The 17288-nt window shown below is 57.8% G+C and overlaps 9 protein-coding genes across 9 annotated transcripts; 5 read left to right on the top strand and 4 right to left on the bottom strand.

The window, feature by feature from the left end:
• Positions 1 to 635: 635 nt before the first annotated feature.
• Positions 636 to 2165, bottom strand: C8Q71DRAFT_870583 (uncharacterized protein; the record flags this gene model as incomplete). Its single annotated transcript, XM_047928328.1, has 7 exons — positions 1999 to 2165; positions 1781 to 1941; positions 1573 to 1728; positions 1288 to 1507; positions 1112 to 1242; positions 869 to 1064; positions 636 to 736 (listed from the first exon to the last, which is right to left on the bottom strand). The coding sequence occupies exons 1-7, from the start codon at positions 2039 to 2041 to the stop codon at positions 636 to 638; spliced, it is 1008 nt and encodes a 335-aa protein (XP_047777646.1). The 5' UTR covers positions 2042 to 2165.
• Positions 2123 to 3482, bottom strand: C8Q71DRAFT_764692 (uncharacterized protein). Its single transcript, XM_047924077.1, has 3 exons — positions 3006 to 3482; positions 2780 to 2933; positions 2123 to 2731 (listed from the first exon to the last, which is right to left on the bottom strand). The coding sequence occupies exons 1-3, from the start codon at positions 3224 to 3226 to the stop codon at positions 2339 to 2341; spliced, it is 768 nt and encodes a 255-aa protein (XP_047777645.1). The 5' UTR covers positions 3227 to 3482; the 3' UTR covers positions 2123 to 2338.
• Positions 3338 to 5001, top strand: C8Q71DRAFT_764688 (uncharacterized protein). The gene is made up of 3 exons (XM_047924076.1): positions 3338 to 3763; positions 3827 to 4004; positions 4065 to 5001. The coding sequence occupies exons 1-3, from the start codon at positions 3403 to 3405 to the stop codon at positions 4855 to 4857; spliced, it is 1332 nt and encodes a 443-aa protein (XP_047777644.1). The 5' UTR covers positions 3338 to 3402; the 3' UTR covers positions 4858 to 5001.
• Positions 5002 to 5126: 125 nt separating this feature from the next.
• On the bottom strand, positions 5127 to 5477 carry C8Q71DRAFT_710270 (uncharacterized protein; the record flags this gene model as incomplete). Its single annotated transcript, XM_047920729.1, has 1 exon — positions 5127 to 5477. A coding segment is annotated over one exon (351 nt), but the record flags the coding sequence as incomplete, so codon positions are not given.
• Positions 5478 to 6354: 877 nt separating this feature from the next.
• Positions 6355 to 7248, top strand: C8Q71DRAFT_108954 (uncharacterized protein). The gene is made up of 2 exons (XM_047916309.1): positions 6355 to 6449; positions 6500 to 7248. Exon 2 carries the CDS (start codon positions 6560 to 6562, stop codon positions 7034 to 7036), a length of 477 nt encoding a protein of 158 aa, XP_047777642.1. The 5' UTR covers positions 6355 to 6449; positions 6500 to 6559; the 3' UTR covers positions 7037 to 7248.
• C8Q71DRAFT_858862 (uncharacterized protein) lies at positions 7066 to 7634 on the top strand (the record flags this gene model as incomplete). The annotated part of the gene is made up of 2 exons (XM_047927568.1): positions 7066 to 7342; positions 7411 to 7634. 2 exons carry the CDS (start codon positions 7066 to 7068, stop codon positions 7632 to 7634), a joined length of 501 nt encoding a protein of 166 aa, XP_047777641.1.
• A 2713-nt stretch (positions 7635 to 10347) lies between these two features.
• Positions 10348 to 11432, top strand: C8Q71DRAFT_108758 (uncharacterized protein). The gene is made up of 2 exons (XM_047916308.1): positions 10348 to 10937; positions 10987 to 11432. The coding sequence occupies exons 1-2, from the start codon at positions 10495 to 10497 to the stop codon at positions 11333 to 11335; spliced, it is 792 nt and encodes a 263-aa protein (XP_047777640.1). The 5' UTR covers positions 10348 to 10494; the 3' UTR covers positions 11336 to 11432.
• Positions 11433 to 11439: 7 nt separating this feature from the next.
• On the top strand, positions 11440 to 11787 carry C8Q71DRAFT_684739 (P-loop containing nucleoside triphosphate hydrolase protein; the record flags this gene model as incomplete). Its single annotated transcript, XM_047919794.1, has 1 exon — positions 11440 to 11787. A coding segment is annotated over one exon (348 nt), but the record flags the coding sequence as incomplete, so codon positions are not given.
• Positions 11788 to 12625: 838 nt separating this feature from the next.
• Positions 12626 to 14670, bottom strand: C8Q71DRAFT_710059 (uncharacterized protein; the record flags this gene model as incomplete). Its single annotated transcript, XM_047920719.1, has 4 exons — positions 12626 to 13247; positions 13594 to 13951; positions 14089 to 14333; positions 14504 to 14670. 4 exons carry the CDS (start codon positions 14668 to 14670, stop codon positions 12626 to 12628), a joined length of 1392 nt encoding a protein of 463 aa, XP_047777638.1.
• Between the last annotated feature and the right edge of the window lie 2618 nt (positions 14671 to 17288).

Here is a 17288-nt window from a genome sequence, read left to right as displayed (position 1 = left end):
GTGTTCGCACTAGCTGACGCTCGGCCTGAGACTTGGGTGCGGACTCGCAAGAACGTCTGCTTGCCCGTGGAGTGTGCTGTCTGCATCATGAATACCGGGGCACCAGACTGATGCGTGCATGTCCAGAGATGTGACCATGCTCTGCGCAGTGTGCAATCATCTCGAGGACTGTGCTTGCCGGCCTAGACGTGGAGTGAACCTAACATATGCATAGCCTTGTATTGGTATTGAGCCAGCAGCATGTACTACATAAGCTACTCCATTAAGTCCCCCTCTCCCGCTCCTGCAAACGATATGACTGAGTGACCTTGGGCATCCAGCTCCCGTTTCATATCAGCTATGCGCTTTGAGAATGCAAATGTGATAGCATGGTTCATGGCGCCACATGAAGGGGTTGTCCCATGGAGGGAATCTGGCTTGAATATCATCAGAGTTCCTTTGGCTTGCTTGACAACAACCTTGAGGGCTGCGTCCACGAAATTGGCTCCACCATCAGGCAACGATTTTTGTGCTTTGCTGACAGTGCGCGATACACAGAATGAGAATGCCCATTTGGCATATGCAGGGTCTCTATGAGACCAGCTGGAATGACAATTCACTGAGTGTGTTTATGAACTGATTGATTGAGTTGAAACTCACGCAGCATATCCACGGGATATGTAGGCTTCCGGAGGAGACCTTCTAGCAGTTGACAACTTGTAATCAATACCGTCAGCCTTGATTGTAAAGCCTTGGCCTAGACACACAGCCAGTCAGCAACACATTCAGTCAAAGCTAGCTTGAAATATACCCTCTGCAACATCACGTGTTGCCATGTCTGGCATCCCTTCATTCTGGAGACATTGTTCAACATGTTCCATGATCTCACGTGGCGCAGCTGACTGGATGAGGCTCCATACGATGCCTGTGGCCCCAATGATGTCGGTATCATGCTGCTCCCGACTGTCCCGGCTGAGCACCTTGGTGTAGCTTTTGGCCCATCCTAGGACACGGGCGTGACGGGGGCCACCATTCAAGCCCACCTGGACCATCTTCCCAGGGTGCTTTGGCTGTATATTAGCCCACTGTGTGAGAAAAAACCTGATAGAACAAAGAATATATAGAGACATACACGAGTATCACGCCTCTCACTGCAGGCAGTCTCTGCAATGTCAAACAGCCACTGGTATAAGGCCCCAGAGATGGGGGCATCCATGGCTATATTGCGGATGACTACCAACTCAATCTCAGGTGGACCTTCATCTGGCAATTGTTAACAGATCAAAAAAAAATGCAAGTGTAGCTCACCTGAGGCTTGTGACAAGAAAATAACAGATTTATCAGGTGGTACAACATAATAGCCTGTAGACTCCTTGACAAGCACATGTTCTTTGCGCTTGCGTTCTGACATCCATTGATAGCGGGTCATCTGTGTAGGCCCACGGCTGCGGATGACCGTAGGGAGGGCATGACCAGCCATCAAGTCAGAGATTGAGGGCCCATTACTGTTAAGCCCAAGCATGGTGATCTGAAAAAGTGAGAGCACTTAGCATGTACACTCCAATGAACTCTGTAAGACCTATGATGTCTCACCAGAGCCCGTTTCTGCCAGTGAGATGCAGTCCCTTGGGACATATATACCTGGCGCTTGCTCTGTAGCTCTCTAAATAGAGCCAGGTAGCTGTCATGTCCTTGCTCTTGCTCTTTAGACAGCAATTGAATTGCATGGTTGATGACATGATCTATGATCTATCGGACAATTGAATCAAATTTACACCATGTAGATGAGCAGAGGACTCACTTCAGTCCGGTTACTAGACTTCTGTTCCAGGGACGGACGATACCCTATGACCTTGTCCACAAGGTTCTGCAGGACAGGCGACTCATCATCCGTATCGTGAGGCTCTAAGTTGCTGAGCTGCTGCAGAACCTCTTCAGAGGTGAGATACTGCAGTACCATCACTGAAAAGACAAGTTCAGTATGTACAGGCTCATAGATGCCAGGAGCTACATGATTACTGTTGTTATTCCTTGAATCAGCATTGTTCTTAGCCCGGGGCATTGTAGCAATGACTTCGGACAGCAGAGCGAGCTGTGATCAAGCTGCGATTGAAGTTGAGCGACGCGCGCAAGCCTGTTTAGCGCCCGATCTTGCTTTCCCACCCGATCGACGACCCCGTCAAGAAGTCGAGACGCGCGTGCGCTATCGGCCGGTGGCTAAATGGTCCCCCCTCCTCCTCCTCCACCGCCGGAGGAGTGGCATCCCCAGCATTGAATATTGAAGGGCGGGCTGGACGCGGATACGACATATTATGTGCCAATATCCGTGGGTATGACCATTGACAAGGCCACTGGCCCATTACGGCGGTGTACAGGCTCGGTGCATGACAGGTACCACAAGCCTGGACGAGCCCAGCGACGCTCGCCGTGAGCCGCCCATCCCACCCCTTCCAGTGGCCAGCCCCATCCTTTCCCCAACACTGCCGTCAAGGCGCCGATCCTCGATGCCGAGGCACGCGTCGAACGCGCAGAGGTCGCCCGCGACGACGCAGAGGCGCGTCTCCGCGTCATCCAGGACGCCTGGACGGAGCTCAACCACTACCTCAACACCATCGAGGTCCGTGCTGCCGACGCCCGCATGTCCTTCTCCCGCATCGTCGCGGACGGCGGCGGCCAGCTCGTCCTCATCCCCGTCCACGCCGCAGGCCCCTCGTCCGGCCACCCGTCCTCCCACCCATCCCACCACCACACCCTACCCCCCATGAGGTCGCTCCCGCCTCGCACCAACTCCAGCACCCACCGCCCGCCCTTTCCCTCTCTCCCTCCGCCTCCCCTCCCCAACTCCACCAGCCGCGTGAGGCCACGTTCCGGCAGCCTCGAAGCCTACCACGCTAGCCTCACTGGCCCCGGTGGCCCTCCCCCGGCAAAGCGCATCCGCAGCGAGCGTGAGCAGACTGACCGCACGCGGCAGTACAGTGTATCGGTGAGCACCCCTCGCGTCTCCCTCTCCGTCGCCGTCTGACAACCCATCCAGCCTTCCGCCTCTCCCCGGTATGCCTACGTGAACGGCCGTCACGACCCCGGCCTCGTCCCTCTGCAGCACTCTGGCAGTGCGAGTGTCCCGGCCCTTCACCCGTACTACGGCGCCTCGAGCCAGCCCGCCCCTTCCTACCGCGCCCACCACCCTGACCGCGACGACTCGGTCCAAATCCATTACGTCGACGCGTCCGGGCGTCCGACCCACCATGCGCGGCACGCTTGCCGCCGCGGTCGCTCGCCACACTCGCGCAGCCGCAGCGCGAGAGCTCCATGAGCGTCGACGAGATGATCCTCGAGGCCACGACCGGCGACGACCATGAGCGACAGGGCGTCCCCATAGGTCGTCCGCACTCTCAGTCGCTCACTCACCACCCCTCGCAGCAAATGTCCATGCCGCGCGTGCGCCACCGCTCCCAGTCGCCCATGGGCCGCGAATACCTCGCCGTGCCGCACTCCCGCTCTCGAGGTGCGTCGCGGCTCTCTGCCCTCACCCACGAACAACTTTACCCATCCCCTTCCTTCCCAGGTCCAGGCGGCAGCAGCGGCTCTCCTGGCAGTGGCGGTGTCTCGCCGATCCCAGGCCATCCCAGCGTAAACGGCCCCCTCGGCGCCCCTGGCCAGATGCAGACCTACCAGACACACATCTTTGCGCCGCCAGTCACTGGAGCGCCCGTCAAGAAGAGCAAGTTGTCCGGCGCAGCGAGCTCTGGAAGCCTCGGGCCCAATGGAAGCGTCCTTACATTGGGTATGTACTGATCACTGTCGTACCGCCGCGTCCCTCCGTGCTGACGAGCAGGCTTATTTGCAGGTCCCAACGGCTCCGTCATCTCAGGACCCTCGGTCATGGGCGGTGGCGGCTTCCCGCCTACGAACGCATCCGGTCAACGCATCTGCCGCCAGTGCGGCCTGCCAGGGCGGTACAAGGAAGGCAAATGCGTCGAGAAGTGGGGTCCAGGGCCCGAAGGCCCGGGGACAGTGTGCGACCGGTGAGACCATCTCCTCGTGCCTTCCCACCGCGAGCGTAGCTGACAGCGCGCGATCCACAGCTGCCGAAAAAAGATGAAGCGCGTCGAGCGGCGCGGCACCATGGACGGACAACTCGCCATGGGCCTTTCCCACCATCACCAGCCACCCGCGGCAATCCACCCGTCCTCCCACCACCACAGCACCCTCAATGGGCACGGCCCCGGCCCTGATTGCTCTCTCCACTGCTCGGATACCCTCCCTGTCAACCACTCCTACCCGCATTCGCAATCCTCGCGACACCTCGGTCTCGCCTCGTCCATGACGTCGCCGTACTCACGCCATGAGAGGGACCACGAACGGGATCGTGAGGAAGCAAGGACGCAACCGACGTCGCCGCCCTCCGGCCACTTGGGATCCCAACGATCGCCGCCGACCCCGCCGTACATCGCCACGCTGCCCGGTGCATCCGTTGGCGACGACGACGACGCTTACGAGATGGAACGAGACCGCGTCTCACGGCCCAAGGGTTCCCGTGCGCAGAGCCCCGCCGGACGGGTGCTGCAGAGCAACCACCGGTCGACCGACCGCAGCAGCTCACTGAGCAACACGCCGCCCCTGAACGGTGTTACGAACGGCGCCGCCGCGTCCGCCAGAGGATCCCCGAGAGGCTCTGACGCCTCGCGCGCGAGCGGTGGCGGCTCACGCTCCGAGGACATGGATGCAGATGGTGATGCTGATGCCGATGCGGACGCTGACGCCGACGCGGAGGTCGACGCAGATGCGGACGCGGATGCCGACCTGCTCGAGGCCGTCGACGCCGCCGAGGCGAACAACTCTAACGATGACGAGTGGCTCAAGAAGGAAGAAATGTAAATAGTCGTTTTTGGTATACCGTGTTCAGTTGCTTGCATGAACTCACGAACTTTGTCGCCGCTGCTATGTAACATTAATCCCGCGTGTCGTGCTGTATGAAGTAGTAGTTAGATTGTTCTGATGTTATTGTGCTGTCGTTCGCATTCGTGCAGTGCTCGGAGTGTCAAGCCTCAAGGAACGCAGCAAGCATATCCATCACGGCTCACCCATCGGTGAGTATTCTACATTCTACGCTGTCGAGTGTTGATCAATTCAAAGTACTCCGATCATCATTGCGCCTGCACTCTCTGCGCGTCGGTGTGCTGGAACAGCTCGATAGCCCATTCCGCCACATCCCACTGCTCGTCAAACGACTCGCGCCACTGCCACTGCCAGTTTCGGTAGATCGACTTGCCCAACTTATCCAGCTGCTCGCGCTCGTTGGAGCAGTCGCTCCCGTCGTACTGGCCCGGCCAGTTGAATTCACACATCCGACCCGTCTCTCGAGCGTACTTGAAGATCGTGTTGGCGAACGGCAGCCGGACGCTTTGGTAAATCCGGAGGACCTCGTGGACGCGGTCGAGTGTCGTCAAGGGATGGGCGAGCAGTCTTCCGAGGATGTATGCGTCCTGTAGGTGCGTCGTTAGGCTATGCTGCTACAGTAGCACCATCGGACGTACTTCGATGCTTTGTCCTGCGCCGGCCCCGAGATGCGTCTCCATTGCGTGCACCTAGGCGCTGTTCACCGACCGTCTCGGGAGTGGTAGGTCACAGAACACATACCGCATCACCGAGCAAGGCTGCGCGTCCGCGTACCGAGAAGGGCAAATCCGAGATCATGTTGATTACCCAGCGGGTAGGTGTGTCGACGCACTGAGCGCGTGCGTCAGACAGCGGTTCTCCGTTGAGGCATTCCACGTACCTGCGCCATATCCTGGACTTCCTTCTCCCAGCCTTCAAACAGCTCCAGGATCTCTTCCTTTGGAACCTCTTCGGCCCACTTGCCCTCGTAGACGGTGCCCTCCATCTCTGGCCTCGTCTTGAAACCGATCCAGTTGATGAAGCTGCCGTGCGACACACCGTCAAGGCCATCCTCGACGCCGAGGCACGCGTCGAACGCGCAGAGGTCGCCCGCGACGACGCAGAGGCGCGTCTCCGCGTCATCCAGGACCGTGACGCCTGGACGGAGCTCAGCCACTATCTCCAATTCAACACCATCGAGGTCCGTGCCGCCGATGCCCGCATGTCCTTCTCTCGCATAGCCGCGGACGGCGATGGCCAGCTCGTCCTCGTCTTCGTGCATGCCACAGGCTACTCGTCTGGCTATCCGTTCTCCCAGCCACCCCACCAACACATCCTACCCCGACGAAGTCACTGCCTCCTCGCACCAATTCGAGCAGCCACCGCCTGCCCTTTCCCTCTCTTCTCCCACCTCCCCTCCCCAATGCTACTAGCTGCGTGAGGCCACGTTCCGGCAGCGTTCCTGCAGTCTCGAAGGTTACCACGCTGGCCTCGGAGCTCCAGCGGTTACGTGATCATGACCGCCAGGAATTCAAGAATGCCGAGGTAGAGCTTGGGGAGTAACTCACGAAGCTTGACCGCAACTGGACTGGGTACGTGGTTTGTTTGTCCTGGAGACGACATTCCCACTAATTCGAACGAGTGCAAGCGACTCACTGAGGCGGTCCGGGAGTGCGAGTGTAATCACCAAAATCCTCTCCCGATGCCTCCCCGCTACGACATCAGCAGCCGCCCGAGCCCTCAGACCTCTCCTCCGCAAGAAGACATGGTCATCGTGCACGAGAGAGCCGACGAGCGGCCGGAGCCTACCAACTCGCTCAAGATCGACATGGGCGGGAGAGAGAACATCTTCCACGTCTCGCCCGTCGCGCAGACGCAGCCGATCCCGCCGCTCACGTCGGAGACCTTCCGTGCGCTCAGCGACGACATCCCCGACAGCGAGGACGAGGGCGTGCGCAACCGCAGTGCGAAGGCGATCCCCATTAAGAACGGCTTGCACCGCGCCGGCTCGTCGCGCCTCAGGTACGAGGACCCGATGGCGCGCTCGCTCCCGCGGAGCCTCATCGACGTGCACATGGCGGGCTGCTCAACGTCCCCAGGCATGCACAACCTCCACACGGCCATCCACGAGCGGCGCGAGGCCCAGGACAGCAAGGACAGCGGATTCGGCGGAACCTGACGTCCCGGAGGTACGTGAACTGCCAGGAGATGTCTGAGGAGGAGCGGCAAGTGCGCCGGCGCGCACAGCTGCATCAAATCCTGCATGATCCAACGATCAAGAGCATTCACCTGCACTCCCCCGCACCCGTCATCCCTCCGCCTCCCACGCCGACGCGGTTGAATACGGTCCACTGGGCGAGCGAGGCCGCCAAGGCTACTGAGGGCGCGCGCACGGCGAGCATCCACACGGCATCTTCGTCATCCCATGCCCAGCCCTCGGCGTACGCGTACGCGCCGCCGACGTCGCCCTCTGTGCCGTACGCGGGTACGACGCGCACGCTGTCGCATGCCACGTCGACGGGCCGCCGTCCCCGATATGCAGCCCGGTCTCAGCCCCGCGGATGCGCCCGCATCAGGTGCGCACGACGTCGACGGACAGCCTGAAGACGATGAAGATATTAGCGAGTGCGTCGAACCTGACGAGGATGTTCCTCCAGCCTTCCACCTCTCCCTGGTATGGCTACATGAACGGTTGTCACGACCCCGGCCTCGTCCCTCTGCAGCACTTCTGGCAGTGCGAGTGTCCCGGCCCTTCATCCGTATCACAGCACCTCTAGCCAGGCCGCTCCTTCCTACCACGCTCACCATCGTAACCGCGACGACTCGGTCCAAATCCATTACGTCGACGCGTCTGGTCGTCCGACCCACCATGAGCGGCACGCTCGCAGGCGCGGTCGCTCGCCACACTCCCGCAGCCGCAGCCACAAGAGCTCTATGAGTGTCAAAGATCCTCGAGGCGACGACTGGCGACGATTGTCCCCATAGGTCGCCCGCACTCTCATTCGCTGACTCACCGCCCCTTGCAGCAATCGTCCACGCCGCGCTTGAACGCGGCGATGTTCTGTGCGGCCCAGCCAACAGCGCCCGCAACCGCTCTCGCTTGCACCGACAGCCACCGGCATCCTTCTCGCGCCTCTCGTCAACTTTGTCGGAGGACGGTATAGACTCGACAATGTATGTCCCATAACGTGATGTGCCATGCACACTGTCTAACTCGCCCTACACGACCTCGGCGCCCACCATCCCAGAGGCAGCCGTCTCACGCCTTGCTCACGTCGCGGAACACCGTCGGACCACGCTGTGTGTATACTGGAGACATGCGAGGAGCTATGCTGGGAGGCTCGACGTAGTTTCATGCACCGGACGTGTCACGGCAAGACATGCTGTACGGTAGTTCGCGGCTCGAACATCTCTCATGTGCCCAGCTCGCCTCCTGCCGCCCCCCTGGTGCCTTTCGTCAGCTACGCGAAGACGTGCGGATATGGCCGAAGCCGTGCTTTGTGCTGTGTTGTGCGCACCCGCCGGACCGTTACATCGCCCACGGCGAGCACTCGCATCCCACCCCCGTAATGTCACAAACCGCCACCCCGAGCACCGCGACATGGACCAACGCCGTTGGGCGCGGGCGCGGACGCGCATGACACCATGTCTGCGCGTCGTCACCAGAGCGCGCCTTACGACCTCAAGCACAACCATCGGCGGGCGATCCAGGTTAGTGATGTCGTAGGCCGGGCTGACAAGCCCAAGCCCGGCCCAGCGGCGGCTCAGGCCCGGGCTTACTACCAGATACAGTAAGTGCAAACGCACCGAGCGCACGACCCGCAGCGCCCGGCGACCTCCCCTATCCGGCTCTGCGCGACCTTCCCACCGCCCTCCCACCGCTCCCTCTCGCCCGCCGACACACCCGTACCCTCGACAACACTGCCCGCGGGTCCATCAGCAAGAGACGGTCCCGTGACGTAGCACAGGGGACGCGCAATCGCGTCCGCTTCGTATGGCCGGCGCGTGCTGCAGCACCGCGCCTCAAGCAGCCGTAACGGGCTCCCGCGACGCTGGAGCCTCGAGGAGGACACAGGAGGCAGGGAGGGACAGAGGGGCCGACAGAGCTATAACGAGGTAAGTACCCGTCCCCACCAGCCGCAGCCGTAGTCCCACCAGCCGCAGCTATCCTCCCCCGTCTTGTGCCCCCCATTTGCAACGCTCAATCTCGCTGTGCGCAAGACCACGCACACTCACGGCCTGTCACACCGACACGCGCCGCTCAATGCACACCAGCGTGCCAGGCGGGCTCTTACACCGCCAGTCCGGCCACCCCAACGCGCCTCGTCCTGCGCTTCGCCTGGCGCTCATACATCCGCATCAATCCCGTCTGCTGCGACATCCACAAAGGCAACACACCACTATACCCAGGGGTCCAGGTCGTGTCCGGAATGTGTTGGAGAACGAGCTCGATGTTCGTGAGGCGTTGAAGCGGACTAACATGGCCGGGTGCGTGATACTCCGCGCGTCCTTCGCTCGGCATCAGTGATTACAACGTACCCTGCGTTGTAGCTTATCCTGGACGAGGCCGACACACCACTGAACATGGGTTTCCGTGTCGGACGGGCCTCCTGGACGCCATCGTCTCACAGCTGCCACTCGCACGGTGTCACACCACCTCATTGCACATCGACCAAGGTGCGCTCGTAAGGGCGGCGGACGCTCCATTGAACGCGTAGGTCGGCGTGCGTGGGGCGAAGTAGAGTTAGTGTCAAAGGTACGTCTCAAAACATGATTTGGCGAGCACGCTGTGTAACTCGGTCTACACGATCTCTGTGCCCAGGAGTGCAAGGGTAGCCACCTCACGCCTCGTTCACGTTGTGGAAGACCATCCGACCATATACCGGGGACTTATGGGGAGCTATGTGGGGCAGCTCGACACGGCGTCGTGCACCGGACGTGGCGCAGCAACATATTCTGCATGGTATATTCGCCGCGTTCGCTCAGCTCCTCACCCACGGCCCCCCTGGTGTCTCTCGCCAGCCACAAAGAGCTGCACAATCACGAACGTGCCCGCCCGAAGACGTGCTTTGCATTGTGCAGGCACCACGCCACGCGCCGAACCAGCTCATCGCCGGCCCATCGCGACCACTCGCATCCCTTCTAGCCGATCGCGTTCTAGTGACACGAGCCATGTCTGTGCAGCGGATCGCGCCTGTTCACCCGACGCCTCAAACAAGTTATCGACGCGCGGAATGTGTGTGCACAGGTCGCCTCTCAGGATGATCACCGGCAGAACGCAAGCGACAAGGGCGAGAACATGGAAGGGGCAGCGGCGGCCAGATGGCGAGCAGCGGACGTGACAGAATGCAAGCAACGAGAACGCACTAGCAGATGTGGACACTATATTCATACCTGCAGGTGATTGCAACTCGGAGGACGAGCCAATTCGGAAGCGACCCTCGTGGGCCACCCATGCCACCCCTTCCAGTGGCCAGCTCCGGCCATTCCCCGACGCTGCCGTCAAGGCGATCCTCGACGCCAAGGCACGCGTGGAACGTACCAAGGTCGCCCGCGACGATGCAGAGGCGCGTCTGCGCGTCATCCGGGATGCCTGGACCGAGCTGAACCACTACCTCGCCGCCGACGCTCGCCTGAATGTCCTTCTCTCGCGTAGTTGCGGACGGCGGTAGCCAGCTCGTCCCCGTCCCCGTGCACGCCGCACGCTCCACCGCTCCCAATCGCCCATCGGCCGCGGTTACCTCGCCGTGCCGCACTCCCTCTCTCGCGCCGCGGCTCTCTGCCCTCCCACATGAACAACTTACGCGCAAGCGCGTCCTCGAGCCCTCCCTCCGCCTCCTTCATCGCGCCCTCCCAGACGCCCCGCTTCTCCGCCTCGCCAGCTCCTCCTTGCGCACGTCTGCGTGCGCCGCATCGACGCCAGGTACGCCCTTCGTGCGCGCCTGCGCCTCCTTAAGTGCGAGCACCGTGAGCTCTAGGAGCGCGACGCCCCCGACCCACGTGCTCACCTTCACCTGTGCGTGCTGCGCGTGCGCGTCGACGAGGAACTCGCGTGCGGGGCTGTACGAGCCTGCGGTGCGGTGTGTGATCCCGAGGAGCGCGTGGATTGCGAGCTCACTTCCTTCCCAGGTCCGGGCGGCGGCGGCGGCTGCTCTCCCGGCAATGGTGGTGTCTCGACTCTACTGCGCCGAACGGCCTCGCCACTCACAGTACCACCTCCAACCACAGCCAGCCCTTGAAGATCAAGATACCCCTCAAGACGTTGTTCATGCCACCCAGTACACGCTCGGCAGCCCGCGCGCAGTCTGAATCCGTTGCGTCGGGATCAGAGTATCACGAGAGCAATGCATCCATGGACGTGGACGAAGAACCAGTGCCAGTAGACGAGGATAAGCCCAAGCCGCTGCAGCCCGAATACAGGGTCACGCGAAGGTCATCCGCAGGTCATACCGAGAATCAGGGAGCGAAGACGACCTAGTGCTTGATCCAGACCGCCCTTCCTCGCCCGCGAAAGAAGCGGACGGTGCCAAAGACTAGGAGGAGGAGGAGGAGTCGCATTACGCGCCTCGACGGCCATGCAAAATCTTCGACGAGATTGACGGCCTCGCGCCTGTGTGCTCGTCCAAGCAGGACCAAATTCACGCGTCGATCGTGTCGAGGCTGTTGGTGTTCATGGACGGTACGGACGGCCGAGGGCAGGTCATCGTGACCGGCGCGACGAACCGGCCTGATGCTATTGATCCTGCGTTGCGGAGACCGGGCAGGTTCGATCGAGAGTTCTACTTCCCACTGCCTAGCTCTGAGGCTCTTGAGCGTATCCTGCGGATCATGACGAAGAAGTGGGCTGGCTGGGAGGGCGAGACAGGCGAGACTGACGTCCAGGGCCTGGCGAAGCTCACGAAGGGTTATGGTGGTGCTGATTTGAGAGTGCGTCTGTTTGAATTACATTGTGGGGTATCGTCCAACGTCATCTGTAGGCTCCCTGTACGGAGGCCGCTCTCAACGCTGTTTAGAGGCGCTACCCGCAGACAGATCTACAAGTTGGCCAACGACCGACTGTTGCTGAAGCCAGAAACGATCGAGGCGGAGCTACGCGACTTCATGATAGTAATTAAGAGTACATCTGACAGAGATGCCGACGCAGAGGTTGACGCAGATGCGGACACGGATGCCGACCTGCTCGAGGTGGTCGAGGTGGCCGAGGCACCAATGATGACGAGTGGCACAAGATGAGATTCCATCGCCTTTGACTTCCCAGAATACTGGTGTCTGGCACAATGTCGTCAGGTAGTCGAGCATTCTATGGTAAGTGGTCTACTGTCGAACATCTGTATATATATGTGAACTCATGCCTACTGTGTACCGAAAGCCTTGATGCTCAGGATTGACTGCCCTGAGTCTCTACTGGTCGGTCGGTATGATAGCTCGATAGCTCGATAGTAAGAGTAAGTGATGATACCCGTTCGCTTCGGTGTCGTGGTAATGTGTCTCAAACAGTGTTCACAGTCGCTTTCTGTAATAAGTCCTGTCGATCAGCGGTGTCGTGCGTACCGCTAACGTGATACCATCCGCCCCAATGACAATGTCAGCTTCTGCTGTCGTTCCGTCGTCGGTGAAGTGCAGCTCGTAGTGCATTCCGTCCCCCTTCTCGTCCTGAATTTCCGAACAGTTGACCCACCTCTTGTCCATATGCATAGTATATGACTAATAGCGCTATTGTATGGTACTGTACGGTACTGCGATCATATCGAGCATATTCAATCCTCGGCTACAGGCTCCCATTTTCAAAGTATGTAGACATGAGAACAAGTGATGCAGTCCATAGTCCTATGAGAGTCTCGTCGTCAGCCTGGTCATGTACTCTGTCCTTCAGCTGCTGTAAACCCTGTATCATCTCCCCTGGCAAGTCCAGGTCTTCGGTCTCGACAGTGATGGTGTTGAGACGATCGGGAGGGGGTATGCGACCGAGGAAGGATGACACATCCTCTGCCTGAGGATTGTTCGCCTCGCGCGACTCCAGTAGGGCATCGTCTGCGAGGCCCTCGAAATCGACCCCATAATCCTCAAGCTCTTGTTCTGACAGTGGTCGCTCACTGTCCGAAGCAAGTTGGCCACCACGAACACCGTGGACATACATATCCCATCCGAACAGGTCGGAAGGTGTCCGGTTGATCCCAGAAATCGTGTGGTGGTTCCAGCCCGAGGCAAAGCCTACAAGCTCAGCATTGATCATGGGAAGGAAGAGAAAGTGTAGGAGGTGGATGTGGTCCATATCATTGATGTTCAGCCCATGTCGCAGCTCGAGGTCGGTGAAGAACGTGGCCCATTTGGACGTTACTTGTGCTGTGACGTCAACCCAGAGCCGCTCGATTCGAACATTATGAACACTCCTGTATGAAGTTTCAGATGGTTATAGGGTCTGAACTGTATGGCTTACCGTCCCCATATGTATGAGCCTCGTCCGGCACCCATGTTGTCGTACATCCAGCATGCAGTCTCAATGTTTTCTGTGCCATGATCTCCCCGAAGCCGTGATGGCACGCCATAGACTCCGCATGCATTCAGGAACAGATCAAGGACAGTCGAACCACGGTTGTTGTTGCTCGCACGTAGGCCAACGATCAATCGTGAGTAGCCGTCAATGAACCCATGGATGACGATACGCCAGCGAATTATTCCTGTGCAATGATGCTTGTGAGTAAGTCATGAGTACTGACCATACTACAACAGCTTGACAAACCATGTTGACCATCATGATGCCAGAGAGCATTTGGCCCAGCGACTTGATATTTGCGGCGCTCGATCCGGATACGATCAAAAACACGTCGGACTGGGTCAATTCGAAGCAGTGACTGCCTGACCCTCTCTCTTGATACGTGAATTCCAAGATTTCCTCGCAAAAGGCCAAGCATCATGGTGATCCCTGCACGTTGGTAATGGCTGCGCAGATTGCGGACAGCATCGTCGAGATCATCATCACTGATGTCGGTGAGAGGGCGGGTATAGGATGTGACTTGAGGCATATCAGTCCCAGCCTGAGACTCCCTGACACAATGGGGATCGAAATCAGTTGTCGAGCCCACATGTGAGTGGTCTCGGATACATACATGTTCTCCCCCGCATGCTCGGGCAACTCGGAACGGCTACCATCGTCCTCGTCCTCGTCGCCATCTTCATTTCTGGCATTAGCAGGCTCGTCATCATCACGTTGGCTGCCATCGTCCAGGTCACCGTTGAACTGGCTGTCTCCCGGGCGAGAGAATGGATTTGACCGGGCCTCGGTGATGCCATACTCGAGGAGGGCGGCACGAACAGTAGAACGGTGTACATTCAAGAAACGAGCAATTTCCGCGATTGATTTGTGACCATAGGCCCAGCGTAGCCAAGTCGGGTCAATGACGATCCTCGGACGGCCACGACCGCCACTGTGGACCTCGGTCAATATGACAGGCCGTCCATGATGGGATTGGTCGAGGCTATCGTTATATAGAAGGTGAACATCGTGTCGAAGGAGAGCGACACTTTCCCGCATGATCGTGAGCTCTGAGGCATCGAATACACCTGTATGCTTCGAATATAGGCTGCTTCAGAGCGATGAATAGGTATCGACACCTAGACACTCACCTGCTCAACGAGCTGACTGAACTGCAGCAGGTCATCGCTGAGGCGAGATATGACGATTGGATCTGTCGAGGTTGTTGTGATGTCTTCAACATTCCGTACGTACTGGTGGTATCGTGACCGGAATTCCGTGAGGAGCTGTTGTCCCTGAGGGTGCGAATCGGCTCCTGTATTATCGTCACTCAAGTCCATGTTTCCAGCAAAGTATAAGGGCAGTAAAGAGCGATGATAACACTGAGCGATTGTGGGAGCGGCAATTGAACACCGGTGAAGCAGATAGTACAATGTAGGTGTGTTATCGCGATCGATGCCATAGATGACTGAGCCGGTTCAATCGCGATGAATAGTGAGCAATGTGATGGTCATCGAAGCCAGTAGTACAGATAGTCACAAGGCTCCATGACTGCAGGCTGGAGATTGCTCGAGTAGCATACAGTCATCGACTACAGTTTATAACATATCAGAGTAGGTCGCATGAGTCAGTGTAAGTGATGGCACAGACTACGACACTAGCCTCAGTGACGAATAGTAAGCCTAAGTGGACGAGACTCGGTCTAAGTGAGCAACACTGGATCTATGTCAGCGAGAATTGAGGCTTACTAGGAGCAACTACGACACGAATCTGAGAGATGAATACTAAGTCCAAGTGGACGAGTCTAAGTCTAAGCGAACAACATTAAGTCTAAGGGAGCATCACTAAGTCTATGTCGGCGAGACTTCAGGCTTAATAGCAGCAACTACGACACAATCTGAGTAATGAGTAGTAAGTCCAAGTGGACGACACTAAGTCTAAGCGAACGACACTAAGTCTAAGTGAGCAACACTAAGTGTATGTCAGCGAGACTTAAGGCTTACTAGCAGCAACTACGACACGAGTCTGAGTAAGGAGTTGTAAGTCCAAGTGGACGACACTAAGTCTAAGCGAACGACACTAAATCTAAGTGAGCGACACTAAATTTTTGTCGGCGAGACTAAATGGTCACTAGTAAGTGATGGCACCAACTACGACACGAGTCTGAGCGATGAGTAGTAAGTCCAAGTGGACGACACTAAGTCTAAGTAAGTGACACTAAGTCAATGTCAGCGAGACTAAGTCTCATTGAGCGAGACCTAAGACTTACGAGTAGGACAGCACACGAACCATGATGTACGTCTAAGCGACGAACGGTAAGTCTAAGTGGTCGAGCGTAAATTGTAAGTACATTAATGTATGGCTTGCTAGCAAGTGAAGCCACCGACTACGATGCCAGGGTAAGTGAGAGCTAGTAATTTCAAGTGACGATCGTACGTATTTTCCCGCGAAAACGCCACTCATACAGAGGAGACCTGCAGAGACTTAGGCTAGGCTCGCGACCTATCCTTCGACTCACGAAAGCTAGTACTGGTAGTAGTACGAAGTTGAACAGAGCCTGTCCGACCCCCTGTCCGAGTCTGTGGCGTGCCCATGAGCCACCGGAGATTGCCGAACTGATCTGAACTTTAACTCTCATTCAATTCCGAGTCGTTACTCGGCCCTTTGGTCGTCGCACCTCAAGTGCAACTGCGACTTGAGAACATCCATGAAGACTCCTGGTCGCTGTGCTGCAATGAACTGTCACCTCCGTTGTGTACTGCTCTCTTACCACGATTTCGCTGCGTACAAGTCATCAGTCAACTATTCACGATTGAGGACCACGTCTTAGGCTCTGATTGCAACTGGACGTGACCGTTCGACACTACAACAAGATCTGCGGTACTTGTGATAGATGTAGCTCCGGAGGACGGGATCGAGCGACTCCTTTGCCCAACTGAAGACCTATTCAACAGTCTATTCATCACGGTCACTACATTTTTCCTGACGGTGTACAGTGACGACGCCTTGGCGTTGGCAGCCCATCAGGCGGCCACTCCGACAACATCGTATGAAACTGGTCATCTCGGTAAGAAACTTCACCAGTCGATACCAGGGTCCAGGGCCCATCTCATCATGAACGACTTCAGAGCGCTCGACAAGTGAACGCAAGCCGCACGCACCGATCTCAAGATGTGCGAGGCGCGGAGCAGCAGCGACATCGTGGCTCACCTAACGGGACCCTCGATACCGTGGAAGCAATGCAAGGAGTTATTGCTGACATCGCTGTTAAAACCTGAGGCCTGAGGTCGTGAGTATGTTCGAGGCATATCAGTCGTTCGTTTGTTCTAGATCTGATCACGCCGTGACGTTGTTGTTGTACAGGTGCCACCTTGGTACCACAATGATCTGCAGATACCATGTGGATCACATCACGGAGTGGATACCTTCCTGAAGGATTCGGAGTCACAGCGGGAGTTGGATGCAGCGCGCGTAGCCGTCCTGCAGGTACGACTGAAAGGCTGGGATGCTCAATCGTAGCCTCACGATGCAAGGTGCAACACTATGGCGCTTTGGACGGTCATGAACAGCCGTAGGAATGGCTGCATGAGCCAACAAGAGGGCGAGAATTCGGACCTCGACGGCATGTTCACGTTTCTCAGCCTAGAAAGGGGCGCGCTGACCCTTTTTACAAATAAAGTTCAGGAGGGGTCAACGGACTTCGAAAGGGTGCTACTTAACCGAGACAATTTGACGTGCCGCAGAGATTCAAAGCGTGAAATGAGGACAACACGGTGCCAACCTCTGCGGGAAAGCATCTAGTGAGTTAATCAATGTGAATCTTGGATCCTCCTCGACCACCCGTTGCTAGCATCCTGAAAATGCAAGAAAGCGGATTGTCTCTTGTTCTCAACGCGCGCAGCAGTAAGATGGAATAAACGTTGACCCGCCTTGCTGGGAGGAAGTATTGATATCGCTC

The sequence above is a fragment of the Rhodofomes roseus genome (genome assembly GCF_022264815.1).
Source record: "Rhodofomes roseus strain CIRM-BRFM 1785 chromosome Unknown C8Q71scaffold_13, whole genome shotgun sequence".
Classification (NCBI taxonomy): domain Eukaryota; kingdom Fungi; phylum Basidiomycota; class Agaricomycetes; order Polyporales; family Fomitopsidaceae; genus Rhodofomes; species Rhodofomes roseus.
This window is presented reverse-complemented; position numbering and strand designations above follow the sequence as displayed.

What these genes read in the sequence shown, in the direction of transcription:
- C8Q71DRAFT_764692 (XM_047924077.1), bottom strand. Translation starts at nt 3,226, where the DNA reads ATGGTGGGTCGGACGCCCGGACGCGTCGACGTAATGGATTTGGACCGA. An exon ending in AGAGGCGGAAGGCTGGATGG is followed by an intron (nt 2,934 to 3,005) that starts GTTGTCAGACGG and finishes GCGTGCGGTCAG; the next exon opens with TCTGCTCACGCTCGCTGCGG. An exon ending in AGAGAGGGAAAGGGCGGGCG is followed by an intron (nt 2,732 to 2,779) that starts GTGGGTGCTGGA and finishes CATGGGGGGTAG; the next exon opens with GGTGTGGTGGTGGGATGGGT.
- C8Q71DRAFT_764688 (XM_047924076.1), top strand. Translation starts at nt 3,403, where the DNA reads ATGTCCATGCCGCGCGTGCGCCACCGCTCCCAGTCGCCCATGGGCCGC. An exon ending in TGGAAGCGTCCTTACATTGG is followed by an intron (nt 3,764 to 3,826) that starts GTATGTACTGAT and finishes GCTTATTTGCAG; the next exon opens with GTCCCAACGGCTCCGTCATC. An exon ending in CCGGGGACAGTGTGCGACCG is followed by an intron (nt 4,005 to 4,064) that starts GTGAGACCATCT and finishes CGCGATCCACAG; the next exon opens with CTGCCGAAAAAAGATGAAGC.
- C8Q71DRAFT_108954 (XM_047916309.1), top strand. Translation starts at nt 6,560, where the DNA reads ATGCCTCCCCGCTACGACATCAGCAGCCGCCCGAGCCCTCAGACCTCT.
- C8Q71DRAFT_108758 (XM_047916308.1), top strand. Translation starts at nt 10,495, where the DNA reads ATGTCCTTCTCTCGCGTAGTTGCGGACGGCGGTAGCCAGCTCGTCCCC. An exon ending in CTGTACGAGCCTGCGGTGCG is followed by an intron (nt 10,938 to 10,986) that starts GTGTGTGATCCC and finishes CTTCCTTCCCAG; the next exon opens with GTCCGGGCGGCGGCGGCGGC.